Raw genomic sequence first — 14,982 nt, forward strand, 5'->3', positions numbered from 1 at the left:
GCATGAGAACGTTTTATAAAACTGTCACATGCTTCATCAAGCCAGTGCTGTTTGCATGCAAGTGTTATTTTTATTTTATTTTGTGCATCGATCCACAAAAAACGCATATTATATTCAGTGCCTGTCAAAAGTTTGGAAACATTACACACTTATGTTTTTGGAAGTTGTCTTATTTTTTGTTGCATTAACTTTGATGACACATATGCCGCTTTAAATGTAAAAATATAATTTTCATATTCATATATCCATAAGCAAAAATTGTAGTTAACAGTTAGATTAATAATTAAGTCAATTTAAAATCATATACTAATACACACGCATACAATTATCATTTATTTTGAAAAATCAAACATGCCATTTTTTTGCATATATTACATCCACACAAAGCACAAAAAATATCAAACAGGAAAATAAAAATAATTATAATAATATTATAATAATAAAAACAAACATGTTTGAAATGTAAAAATCAGCATCTGACTTTAACATAAAGTCTCTCCAGCAATATGAAGCTACAAAGCACAGTAATGAACCAGCAAATGATCACCGGCTGTGAGAAGCTCTCAGAGAAACTTCTTCAGACTTCTTCAAAGACCTTCTTGAGACTTATTGAGGTAATGAGTGATTTGTATGTGTCTCTTTGTAGCAAGAACATGGTCATATTGATAAGGGCATAATCACCAGGTTGTGCTGTGAGATTAATTTGCTAATTGCTGCATTGCGCCGTGCGTGAATGCAAAGGCCAGACACACAACAAACGAATGCGCTGAGTCTTCAGTTACACACACACCTTACATAACCTTTCACTTTCAAGCCAAACACTCGCTGTTCAACGGATTCAAGGAAACACCGCTTTAAATATAGGCTGGCTGACAATATGCAATTCAGTGCATTTATTTTTTGGAATTTGAAATGAACGCGTTTCTGAAAGATGCTTTGTAGAATCTAGTGCGTGAAATCAACAGGAAAGCAATGCATTTCTCTGTAAAGTAATTCAAAGACAGACTTCATTTCACATGTTGAATGGCGGGTTGGCAAAATAAACCCCATCAATGCTGGTGCGTCACATCCGTAAAATGCATTCTGAACAGGCAGCGGTTTGGCTATAGAGTGTTAAATGTCTCTTTCTATCTGTTAATCTGAACGCTCTGTCAGCGAGACGGGAATATGAGTCTCTTTCACTTCATCACCACAGAGAAACATACTACTTTTCCGTATCTCAGGACATGACAAGCAACAACTGATAACTGAAAAGGTACGATATTGACAGGATGTTTCTTCTTTAAAAATACCTTAGTGAGAGAAAACGCTTTAAAAAGTAATGCAAATCAAATACCCACAGAAATTCACCATTAACATGTGAACACTGGATCTTCTATACCGAATAAGGCATTGAAGGTCACGTTAAATCTTGCTGAAGTCAAGATTGTCTCATACCACTGAATAAATAAAATAAATGACATTTGAGTTATAATGATAAAAAAAAATAAAAAATTCAACATTTATCTTGTAATGTTTCATACTATTTAATAGAAGTGTTATCTCTTAAATCAGTTCAACCAATCTAAAATCTACCAATGCAAAATGAGCACATATGGTATAAAATACAGTACAGGCCAAACGTTTGGACACATTACTATTTGTAAAGTTTTTGAAAGAAGTTTCCTCTACTCATCAAGCCTGCATTTATTTGATCAAAAATACTGAAAAAAAGGTAATATTGTGATATATTATTACAATTTAAAATATTTGGGTTTACATTTTTTATACTTTAAATGATCATTTATTTCAGTGATCAAAGCTGAATTTTCAGGATGGTGCCTCCAGTCTTCAGTGATCATGATCCTTCAGAAATCATTCTCAGATGAGGATTCATTATGAGTGTTGGAAACGCTCTTCAAAAGGTAGATAAGGTAGATAAATTCGAAAGGTTCGAAAGGTAGATAAATTCATTTATTCAACATAAAAACATTTTCAAATAATACAAATCTGCTTTACTATCAATTTTTATCAATTTAACACATCCTTGCTGAATAAAACTATTGATTTATAAAAAATAAAATAAAAAACTGACCCAAAATGACTGACCAGTAGTGTATATTGTTGTTACAAAAGATTTCTATTTTTAAAACATTTGCTTCTTTTTTATTATTTTTTTTACTTATTATTCATCAAAGTATTATAAAAAAAGTATCACAAGTTATTAAAAAATATTAAGCAGCAGAACTGTTTCCAACTTTGAAAATGAATCCTCATATTAGAATGATTTCTGAAGGATCATGATCACTGAAGACTGGAGGAACAATCCTGATAATTCAGCTTTGATCACAGAAATAAATGATCCTTTAAAATAAATTAACATTATTTTAAATTGTAATATATCACAATATTAATTTTTTTCTGTATTTTTGATCAAATAAATGCTGGCTTGATGAGCAAAAGAAACTTCTTTCAAAAACTTTAAAAATAGTGCTGTGTCCAAACTTTTGGCCTGTACTGTATGTCGGTTTAAGCTAATTATGAATATCTCAATTGCTATAATTACATTAAATTGAAGCATTATTTCAACCTGTCACATTCAGCTCTCAAGATGACTTATGGAGTTTTCTGTAGGAAATAAAAACGAATTGGTTGACATGTACTCTTTTACAAAGACTTTGAAAATGTCTTATCAAACCACATTTCAGAACTCGAAATATAAAGACGCAATAAAATCCAGCATTCAGATCTGCAAGTGCACAAACACTCTGTCCTCCAAGAGGCGGAAGTTTGTTCAGTCTGCTAAAGTGATATAATCCCTCTCTCTCTCTCATATTGACTCGTTCACTCTCACCCCATCTCTGCTCTAATCGGGGAGTGTAATGTGACTCATCGCAGGAATCAGATGTGTAGTGGACGCTGGATTATCTCTGGCACATAAGACGAATGCTCCAAAGGATAAATCCCACAATGCAACACCCACAGAGACCGAATGCACCCAGAAGAAGGAGATTACACACACACACACACTTATCTTTACACAGCCAGCAACATCAACTCTGTAAACTATATTCTATAGGGAGAGAAATATAATAAAGATCTTTAAGCTTCCTCATCTGTTGAACCTGAAGTTCTTAATTCACTGCTTTAGGTCAAAGGAAAGTATAAGAAAACAGCAGCTTGAGACCATCTGGAAACGGGATCGTGCCACCGCTACCTTCCTTCCATTATACAATTTTCCATTCACACAGTCTACAAATAATAATGCAGAAGAGCTAGAATCAAAAATGAAATGAGGTTCATGGCCTTCTCTTTCATTTTATTTTTTTTGAAATATTAAAAATAGAAATTATATTTTGCGTAATAAAAACAAAGTCTAAATCTATGATATTTTCATGAAGACATAATAATAATAATCATGCAATATATATTGTTTATTTTATATTTATGTAATTAAACCTCCTACCTCTGAAGTGATAGCAAAGCCAATATGACCTCTTAATAGTCTAAAAATCATTCCCATAAAATAAACATTGACCCTAAATATTTGTAAATACGCAAGGCTGTCGATTGAATGCATTAATGCTCCCCGCCCTGGCCCAGGCCTGTAGATCTAACATGCAGATTAGTTACAAACATGATGCAGAGCAACAACTGGGTTTTTGTCTTATATTTATATCATATGATAAAAGGTTAACATACCATCATATGTACCATCAACTCTCGGATGATTAACCCAAACCCTGTTTACTCGAGGTATGCTGGTTCTAAAAACGAGTCCCGGATTAAGTTCAGACAACAAGAGTATGTTCTCGGTTAACACATGACATTCTCAACAGAGCGACGATTCGATGATTCACGCTAAGAAGAAGCGTGGCATTCTACTTCCTTCTTTTGTTTAATGGCGAGTTACATAATCTAATTAAAGGGTTAGTTAACCCAAAAATGAAATTGATGTCATTAACTCCTCACCCTAATGTCGTTCCACACCCGTAAGACCTCCAATCATCTTCAGAACACAGTTTAAGATATTTTATATTTAGTCCGAGAGTGTACACTATACTGTCCATGTCCAGAAAGGGAATAAAAACATCATCAAAGTAGTCCATATGAGACATCAGTGGGTTCATTAGAGTCTCTTGAAGCGTCGAAAATACATTTTGGTCCAAAAATAACAAAAACTACGACTTTATTCAGCATTGTCTTCTCTTACGGGTTTGGTGAGGAGTTAATGACATTCCTTTTTGGGTGAACTAACCCTTTAATCTACCTAACCTTTATCACCTACACTTCGGGTTATTGTATTGAATCCCAGTGATTTTAACTCAATTTAACACATCAATTACAGAAATAAAGTGTACTGTAAAAATACTCTCGATTGATAAATAAACCACTTTCTACCATTGATTTATTCTGTGTTCCTCTTCCTGTAATATAAATTGTGCTGAAGCTGCATTTTATCTGTCTGTTTTCTTTGTGCTGCAGTGTGGAGCTGGACTTTAAACTGCAGGAAGATAAGCTACAGCCTCTGATGAAGAGACTGTGTCCCACGGAGGAGTCCCTGTTCCCCCCTCTGCCCTATCCTCAGGAGACCATCGGCTCCACGCCCAAACGCAAGTCCAAAGCGGAGGCCAAGAAACACGCGCGCTGGAAACTCTGGTTTATGTGACCGCAGGATTACACACCGCTTTATTGCGCTTTTGATCATATTTTCAAGAAGGGAGCTCAACGACAGAATGCACAATGTGCATCTCTCCACAAAGGCGTTTTTGATCAGGATGATACAGGAAAATCCTTTTTTGTTTTGTTTCCTCCTTTAGTACTGTATGGATGCGAGCACTGAACTTGGTTTGGAAATATTGCAGCCAGCATTGAAAAAATATGTATATTTAACAGAAGAAAAAAATATGGAATTTGCTTCCAGGAAAAAAGGTATAACGAAACTATTTCCCTCAAGCAGAGCGTAAAATTATTTTAAGAGAGCGAGAGACATAACTGGATAACCAATAACCAATCTTGCTTTACATTTATTTTATTTATTTTTGGTTCACATCCTACTAAAGGTTTGTAACATCAGGACGATATTTAAAACACAAGCAGGACATAACCTTTTCCATTTGGTCTTCTCTTCCTCATGGAAATCGACGCAATCACAGCATTAAACGGAAGCACAACTCTTCAGATGCACTGGATTATGATGATGATGATCCATGAATTCATGGATTAAAAACTCACTTGAGGATGTATTTATTTGCAAAGCAAACCGGTCAACAAATTCATTATATGGGATTTATATATGGAAATAATCTTACAAGCCTCTGTGAATTCATATAAACTTTCATATACTATTATTACCAGAAAAAAAGGGAAAAAAGTATGACTTATTTTTCTAGATTCGTAATAATCACACATTTAAAGATTTTCTAGACACACTATATATAAAATTCTCTCAATTATTGGATTATTGAAATTATAGGAAGCGTTTTAAGATCAGTGTCCGTTAATTTTAAATGATTTCATTTCAAATAACGTTTTTCTAATACAACTACAAGACTTAACCATGGAAACAACGGTAAACGTTTACTTTCTGTGACAGGACGTCATGTGACACAGTCACTTATAGCTGGACTAATCTGCATATGGAAGAAAAAAAGACGTTTGGATAATAATACAGAATCTAAATGTCACAGATTGACCTCTTGGTGCAATATAAAAATACTAACTACAAAGCCGAACAGTTTGTAGTGTTGCAGAAAAGTACCTTTTTAAAAGTATTTTTACTTAAACAAAAGAATCCACATCACATCCTGTCTGGTGTGACATCTGCACTGAATCAAACAATGTTCCCTTTTTCCAAAAGAAAAATGATGAAGAACACCAGAGCAAATAAGATCCTGTGGAGCACGTGTGTGTGTCACGGCTCTTACGGGAGGTAATTGACAGTCTGAGAGTGTAATGAGAGCAGGTCAGCTTGTCTTCACCATGACAACGTTCATAAAGGCTCTTCAGAAAGGAAATTTAGTCACAGGTGAACAAAAACATGTTCAGGTGATATTTCAAGAGAGAATGAAATGATATATAACCTAAAAAAAGGAAGTGAAAATGAAACCATTTTCAGGATCAACCTTTGAGTCAGGATTCAACCTTGTTTGTGTGTTATGGCTCAAATTTTTATGTTCAATTAAACACATTTTCCCCAGAATTCTCATTATCATAATCCTTCTAGAATATATATAAGTATATAAGCAGGGAAAACAGGCAAGCGTGAGGATTTGAGCAAGTTGACAAGGGCCAAATTGTGATGGCTAGACGGCTGGGTCAGAGCATCTCCAAAACTGCAGCTCTTGTGGGCTGTTCCCGGTCTGCAGTGGTCAGTATCTATCAAAAGTGCTCCAAGAAAGGAACAGTGGAGAACCGGCCACAGGGTCATGGGCGGCCAAGGCTCATTGATGCACGTGGGGAGCGAAGGCTGGCCCGTGTGGTCCGATCAAACAGACGAGCTACTGGAGCTCAAACTGCTCAAGAAGTTAATGCTGGTTCTGATAGAAAGCTGTCAGAATACACAGAGCATCGCAGTCTGCCTGTCACAGCACACCATCTGTATATGCATATATATATATATATATATATATATATATATATATATATATATATATATATATATATATATATATATATACACAACCTTGTAGAATTTCTTTTTTTTTCCTAAATCATTACTGTTATGTCTTTCTGTAGGTTTTCCAAATAATTAACCAATGCAAAGTATTAAAAAGAGCTTGTGACTAAACGTCATAAATTCATTGGCTCCTCAAGCGGCCAGTAAAGCCTCATAACTCCGCCCACCTCTATCATCAAGTGTCAGCGTCTCTGCTCGTTTGCAGTGCAAGGGAAAATAAAGAACTGGTTCTTTGAATAAGTTCAGCATTTTCATGTTTTATGAATTTGAGGAGCGGAGAAGAGTGTGTTAGGCTAGCGTTTGACATGGAGTCACAGTCAATACTGTCTCAAATAGCCTGTGCTTAGCACTTCATCTTGAGTAACTTGAGTGGCCACATAGCTACAGTAAACGTAACACCCATGAAATTGATTGAAATGTAATTCGATGCATTTAGATGTGATCTAATGACGGACAAAACATGCATGTCCAAACTCTCAGAAATTCCCTGGTCAAAAACCTCATTACTCCATGCAAGCTTGCTTTTGGTAAGATTTGAATAATCGAATGACATATGCAAGTGCCTGACCATATATAAGAAAACAATGCAGTGTTTAAATGCTAAAAAACAAAACAAAAATAAAAGTAATTTCCTAAAAAAGTAGCACGTTTTAATAAAACATGCATTTCCACTTTTTTTGCATTAATTTACAGTAATGAGAATAAAAAGGGGGAAAATATGCTTAATTGTAAAATAAATGTCAATACAAATATTATTAAAGATCATAAAAAGATTTCATTTTCTGTAAGCTAAATATCATTTCCTTTCCATTTTTTTTCTTTTGATTTTGAATAAAACATGTATTTTGCCATGAGATTCATTCATATGGGAGAGAGATGAAGAAACATGAAAGAGTATAAAATGGAGCATGGAGAGCCAGAGCGATACAGGCAGAAAGACTCACACACAACCTCACGTTGTTTCCACAAGCATTGTGACGCCTAAACATCCCCTGCTTCTGCCGACACACTAACTATCTAGAGGGAGAAGATACCTTGTTCTTTCCTAACAACATACAGCTCTCTCACACACACACAGCAAAGTGACAAACTCATTTATCGAGTCAAGACACGTACCGCCGTCTGCGTAATTTGCTAGCACTGGACCTGCAAAAGTGAAACACATCTCAGACGCATTAACTTGTTCATTCTGGTCCTGTACACACTTGTGGATTTAATGAACATTCAGTTCTCACTATCAGTGAGTGAAATGCAATGTAATCGTTATTCCCATATAACAGAAATCTGTGTGTACAGAAACGAGATAAAGTGGAGTGACAGCCGTACTGAAACTCAAACACCCCTTTTTATCGGAAAGTACGTTTAAGTGATGAAAATATCTAGAAAAACAGGGCTAACATCATCTCAAACAATACTTATTTAAGCCCACAGAATGACATCACAAGAGCAAAGCATTCTGGGAATGTCACGTCAGAGGCCAAAAGCTGCGTTCCATCCAGAGATATGTGCCAAAGTCTTTTTAAAAGGGCAACACAAACCACTTGACTGATAAAAAACCCACACATTTCCACTGAGTTGAGACTCCCTCTGGATTATGTTGGCAACTTCAGAAACACAATATGAGCCGTCCCCTCGTGCCACAACAGTTGTGATTCTCAATAGCTCTACTGTAGCCTAAAGAGACGATTAGATGTTTTTCTGTTCCTTAAAAAGTGCAATTGATTTATTATGTGCAATATTGTGTATTTTATACAGTTTTTAAAACTATTTACTATACAAAATAAAACATGAAAAAACACAAAGAGTGGCTCCATTATCTGAGTACTGGGAAATCTGTGCACTTCATCCTGGATGTATAATGCATTTCATGGTAATTTTTATCCACAGGCATTTAAAAAAAGAAAAGGACAAAAAGAAATGAATACAATTATATAAATGCATTACATTTTTAATTAATTCTTTCCCTGCCATTGACAGAATTTTCCAGGTCTCCAGGTGTTGTCAATGTTATACGGTAGGGGGGGCTATTAAACATATTACACAATCTTCTGATCAAAACACATGAAGAAGCAGAAATACATGATCTTGTGTGTAATCGTACGCATATGTAAAATAACGCGATCATCCACATTAAACGCCATATAAATCAAAACTACCTAATGTTATTGAATTAAAAGTCGACCCAGGATGAGCTACAGGACTGTGAAGCTTTGGGTTGATGAACTCCATCTGTATGTAGTCTTTCGCAAAAACGTGATTTTCGTCTTTTTTCTCAAAACGTTGCTTTTTTAAGTGAAACATTTAGTTTGATATTTTGCCTGTCCAGATATTCATTCAACAAAATATTCTGGGGGCAATTAAATTTTTTGTGTGAAAAGGATCGAAAACACGGTGGCTGGAAACTTTATTTGTATTTTTTAAAATTTTGGTTAAAGCTGGCAGAGAAAGAAAAAAAAAATCAACAATTAGAAATATAATAATTGATTTGGTTGAAACTAACTTTTTTACATGGGAACAAAAGGAACTGCTTGACTAAAAAATCACTGTAAATGAGGTACATCAAGTACGTGTTGGCTGACATTAGCCTGAGGAAACCTCCCCTCAACTACAATGCAACACTGAATTTTCTATGGTGGGTCTCACATCAGGAATGTGTAGTGTAGAATTTCACTGGAAGTTAGGCAATTTTGTAGCCTGACAAGCCAGACCCACATCAAGATGTTCGGTCTGGAAACTCAGGGGCTCAATCTGAGGGGCGGATAAACGGCTGTCTTTCAAACTCCCTCTGCACGCGATAGGATAGCGCTACACCAACCAGAGCAACGAAGGTGAAGCAGAGCTAGTTGACAAATTAAACATTCGCCGTATCCGGTCGGCAAAACTCTGAACACATCTTCCCTTTTTAAGAATGACTTCAGTGCCGTTCTTTGTTCTTTTCTCAGAGAAAAGCTTAACTCCAAGTCTTCCAGAGTCGCGGTCAAAGCTGATTCGAAAGACCGCCGTTCGCCAGTTTCGGTGTTTACTAGTAGCATGTGGAACCGCAGCAACACGAACGTCATTATTATAAGCCCGCCCACCGACTCTATACACAATGTGACTGGCCTGCCCAGAGTTTGGTTTTTCCAGTTTGTAAGTCTATTGAAAGTTGCTAGACTACATTCACTGCAAATTAGATTTGCTGCCGCTAGGGTGCGTCTAGATTTCAAGGATAGCAATTTTGACTTTCAAAATGGAATCTCAAATATTTCCCCACCCAGATTAGATCATATAAGAATAAACTCACTGCAGTGATATGGGGAGGGAATGAATAAAAAATAAAGACAGATATAGTCAACGTGATGACTGTGATTCACTCCAGATGGCAAATTCATGGGACTGATTAGGTGAAATTACTTAATATTAGAGTGTGTGTGTGTGTGTGTGTGTGTGTGTGTGTGTGTGTGTGTGTGTGTGTGTGTGTGTGTGTGTGTGTGTGTGTGTGTGTGTGTGTGTGTGTGTGTGTGTGTGTGTGTGTGTCAATACTGAGCTATATCACACAAAATCACCAAACATGCAAACGCAGATGAGGCAGTGCTAAGCCACATTTTAATTAATTTATTTCTTTATTTTTAAAGAGGCAAAGGGGTCCTCGATGTGTATCTCTCTCTTACTTTCATTCCCAGAAGCAAAGCAAAGTACACTCCGAGAGATATTAAAATTCTCCAGGTCACAGTGAAGGATTTTGTGTGCACTTGTGTTTATTAAGCAGGGATTTCCCAAGCAGGCTTGCAGCGGCAACCACTCAGTATTTACCTTGCGAGGGAGTTTGAAAAACTCATCTGGAACACACTTAAAAGGAAAACAGTCAGCAAAAACCGACAGATAGAAATAAATCAATCTGAAGAGCCTCTCTATCATTACAAATGTATATTTAATGCACTGAGAATGCAGTGAGAATTTAAATCTGAGAGGATTTTGCTGCACTGATGCTGCAGACGGCACCTGCTGTCAGTCCAGCATTTACAGTCAAACAGAGCAGCCAATCATAAGCCTTGTTCCTCCACCTGGCCCCTCCTACTGCAGAGGAATGGGAGAGGCTGGAAATACTCTGAATACACACAAGCGCAGACCCCCGATGAAGACAGGCCACATATTACAAAGAAAAACTTACTGAAAGGCACAGATGAGGTTCATAAGGCTCTTGATTGCAAAAAAGACAAGACTGAAATACTAACATCAGACATAAAAAGATCATAAAATACAAGCCGTAAATCAAGTGATCCATGCTATGGCAAGCTGCTCAGCGGTTGTTTTGGTGGTTTTTAGAGTGCCCTAGATGTTAACAGGCCATTGTTAAGTGGTTGCATTAGTGAATATTAGGTAGGTGGTTACATGCCCAGGTCAAAAATACCTCCCCCAAGATATTCTGTAATTGGGTTCTTCCATTTACGGGATCTTTAGACTCATTTCATTGACGAGTTGTAAATACAAGCACTCCTCTCTTTTGATACAACCTAATGATACGGCATATTCGTGGTAGATTTTTTTGTGTTTGTGTCTGTGTGTATTTCTTCTATCCCTGGGGACACTAACTAGTGGTCCCCAAGAGGAAACAAGCTGTGTGTGTGTGTGTGTGTGTGTGTGTGTGTGTGTGTGTGTGTGTGTGTGTGTGTGTGTGTGTAAAATAAAGATTCTGAAAGTTTGTTAGTGTAAGGGGAAAGAATGGTCAGCTTGTACAGTATAAAAATCATTTCGCCACGCCTATGTATAGAGAGTCCCCACAAACAGTAAACTAGACGTGTGTGTGTGTGTGTGTGGGGGGGGGGGGGGTAGTCTGATCAGACTCATTTGAATTCTACACTCACATGCAGCAAAACCACAGAGAAAAGTTAATGCATAAATCTGAATCTAAGCAACAGAGCCATGACGAACAAGGTCATCGTGAAAGAGGTGCCTACAGAGAGAACACACACACACACACAACTCACACAATCTAACTGCAACTGCAGCTCATGCATTCTTAAACATGCTTATACATAAAAGCATATACAAGCGCACATCTTCAATCATAAAGAGTCAAATCTATAATACTGAAACCTCCAAATATTGAAATGCAGCATTAAATAAATGACATTTTTTACATGCACCAAAGCAGGGATCGTTTTTTTTTGCTCTTTTTGATGCTCTGAAAAAGCCACTGATAGCCAATTAGATTCAATTCAAACTGACTTAAGAACTAAATATCTTTTATTTTTTTCAATAAATTAAAAAGAATGGTTTTATGAATCAATATAATGTTTTTGCTTCATCCCACTCCGTTTCAGTCATATTGCAATTATTGTTTAAAACACATAGATTGCTTTTTCTTTCGGCATTTTGCAATACACTTATTGTATTTTATATTTAATGTCCACTTTTTCAGTCCAACCCTATGAGACAATGCTCTTATACTGACAATTTTGATGTAGACTAGCGATTCATTTCAAAAGAAAAATGAGTATGTACCCTGAGAGCAATGACAGGAAATCATATGACGTGATCATAAGGATTTAGGGTGAATTCAGGGTGAATGGGACACTTTTTGCCAATGAGATGACTTGGAAAAAAGTCTAGAGTTTGGAGACCTTGCAACATAAGCGCAGTTGAAAGAGTGTATTTTATCCATTTGGCCATAAACACACCAAATCAGTGACATCACCATGAAATCAAAATGATCAGTTCTTGTTTAGTTTTTTAAACAAATATTGCTCGCAAATGTTTATTACTTTACCAGTTATGCATTTGGGCTTATGCTTTTAAATAAAGAAAGTTAAATTGCACCTGTGGATCGAACCCATGACCTTGGCTTTGCTAGCCCCAAGATCTACTGTATACATACACACATGGTCATGAAATGAAAATGACATTCATATTGGGCAGAATTTCAGAATTGGTTCATTCGTCCTTTCTTTGTTCATCTTTATTTGAAACATGAAATCCAAAGTCTCCATTAACTATAATTGCATGAAGAAAAAATTATAATCTGAATGACGCCTTGTATATGAACACAAAACATGCACTATTCCTTTAAACACTTAAACAGGTGAATAAGAGGGCGAAGATGGGAGACGCTTGGCATGCATATGAAGAGATGTGGCTGTAAAAGTCAAGGACAGCAACTATCAAGAGTCTCTCCACACTGACGACAGCATGTTCGGACAGCCTAAAGCTCTCCAACCAAACTAACTACTTAACTATCCCTTAACACCAGATCTCAGATCAGTTCAGAGAAGGGGGAAAAATGCAAAATAAAGCCATGTGTGCTCCTGTTGGCAAACACACAGTAATCACAGGAGCTGTAAAAGCAGTGCCAAAAGACGTTGCACATTCACACCATCTGGACAAACAGTGTGGTGAAATCAAATCAACACAAACACAGAAATTAACAGATCAACAGGAATCAAAAGACCGGGGAACACACACACACACACACACACATCAGGTGGAGAGGCTTTGTTCACAACGCAACCAATGCTGTGAGTTTGGGGGCGGGGCTGTTCGTTTGGTGACCCAGGGAGGAGTTTGAGAAACCTGTCTGAAAACAGTCATTGTTTGGTATGGCAGCGCTAGCAGAACAGAAACTACACACTAAAAGCTATAAGGTGTTATTTTTCACTCCTAACCACACAAACAAAGGATTAGAGTCAGATATGCCCCCAAAATTGGATTTTTGCTGCCTGTCTGAACAAAGCCTGACTGTGACCGTGTGTGTGCGTGTGTGTGTGTGTGCGTGTGTGTGTGTGTGTGTGCGTGTGCGCGTGTGCGGAGTCATTTGAGGATTGCAGACAGCAGTCCGATTGCACTGCTATGGCAGAACACACTGTTACTAAACACAGACACAGGAAAGCCAAAAAATTCAGCACATCCCAGAGGAACAACCATGTGATGGGGAGAGACACACTTACTATGAGAGCAGAGTCTCGCCCCATGGAGATCACCGTCCTGTTCACTGTCCTCAGTAGCTTCTCCATTATGATCTGGACATGCCACTGCGTCGGACCCTAACATGACACAGAAATATGCCACAAATAAATGACTTATCCACAGAAGACAACATTATACAAACTCAAACATCTCTGGTGGGTGGAATTTCTTTGAAGAGACAAAATTGTGTCATGGTTTCCACAAAAATATGAAGCAGCACAACCGGTTTCAACACTGATAATAACAATTTTTTTTAGGTATAAATCATTATATCAGATTGATTTCTGAAAGATAATGAAACCGAAATAATGATGCTGAAAATTCAGCTTTGATCACAGAAAATTTTACAATAAAAAAATATATGTGACCCTTATGTGTTATTGTGTTATTTGCAAATTCTCTATTAAAAACCCCTAGGACAAAAAATGCGCTACTCCTGTTTGAAGTCGATAGAGTCAACAAAGTACATTTTGAGAAAATCTATTTTTTGAAGGTTCTAAAACAAAATCACAGAACAACCCCTTAAAATCCCTGGTATTAACACCAAATACGACGTGCATCAAGTCAAAAAGAAATATCTACAGGAAAAATAGCACAAACAAACATCAATGAAACAGACAGCCTATAGCTTATATTAAGACATAGTAATAAAAATAATGATTATCTCACTATCTAATAATGATAGTGAATCTCCTCAACCACCACTAATGTACAGCACCACCTGGATGATGTAACGCCTCACGCCAGCCATGTTGTGCCAGAACGCTCACCACACACCAGCTGATTGGTGGAGGAGACGGAGTGATTAAGCCAATCAGGATAGGGGGATGATAAGATCATGATTGGCAATGGGCAAATCTGGACAGGAGGATGCCAGGGTTACACGTGGACACATGGTCATAAAATGAAAATGACATTCATATTGGGCAGAATTTCAGAATTGGTTCATTCGTCCTTTCTTTGTTCATCTTTATTTGAAACATGAAATCCAAAGTCTCCATTAACTATAATTGCATGAAGAAAAAATTATAATCTGAATTAGGGGTTACACCCCTACTCTTTTTCCGAAGGACATCCTGAGATTTTTAATGACCACAGAGTCAGGACCTTAGTTAAATGTCGCATCCGAAGGACGGTGCTCTTTGATAGTACAGTGTCCCCATCACTATACTGGGCTGTTAGGACCCACACAGACCAAAGGGTGAGCGCGCCCTACTGGCTTCTGGCTTCCCTAACACCTCTTCCAGTAGCTCCTAGTTTTCCCAGTTGGTCTCCCATCCAGGTACTGACCAGGTTCAGCCCTGCTTAGCTTCAGTGGGAGACCAGTCGTGGGCTACAGGGTGATATGGCTGCTGGCTTACTGTACCACACGGATGTTTTGT

At 37.2% G+C, this 14,982-nt stretch overlaps 2 protein-coding genes across 3 annotated transcripts in view; one reads left to right on the plus strand and one right to left on the minus strand.

Annotated features, from left to right (window-relative positions):
* The window catches only part of LOC137055567 (inhibitory synaptic factor 2A), a 46,162-nt gene extending 39,592 nt beyond the window's left edge, over positions 1 to 6,570 (plus strand). The window contains exon 4 of the mRNA XM_067429395.1: positions 4,465 to 6,570. Coding sequence (XP_067285496.1) covers positions 4,465 to 4,648 — 184 coding nt within the window. The 3' untranslated portion in view covers positions 4,649 to 6,570. The remainder of the gene's footprint in view (positions 1 to 4,464) is intronic.
* The window catches only part of dock1 (dedicator of cytokinesis 1), a 305,592-nt gene that overhangs the window by 169,703 nt on the left and 120,907 nt on the right, over positions 1 to 14,982 (minus strand). For both annotated transcript variants that reach the window (XM_067430394.1, XM_067430393.1), the window contains exon 27: positions 13,582 to 13,677. In XM_067430394.1, the coding sequence (XP_067286495.1) occupies positions 13,582 to 13,677 (96 nt within the window). The remainder of the gene's footprint in view (positions 1 to 13,581; positions 13,678 to 14,982) is intronic.

The sequence above is a fragment of the Pseudorasbora parva genome, chromosome 21 (genome assembly GCF_024679245.1).
Source record: "Pseudorasbora parva isolate DD20220531a chromosome 21, ASM2467924v1, whole genome shotgun sequence".
Taxonomy (NCBI): Eukaryota; Metazoa; Chordata; class Actinopteri; order Cypriniformes; family Gobionidae; genus Pseudorasbora; species Pseudorasbora parva.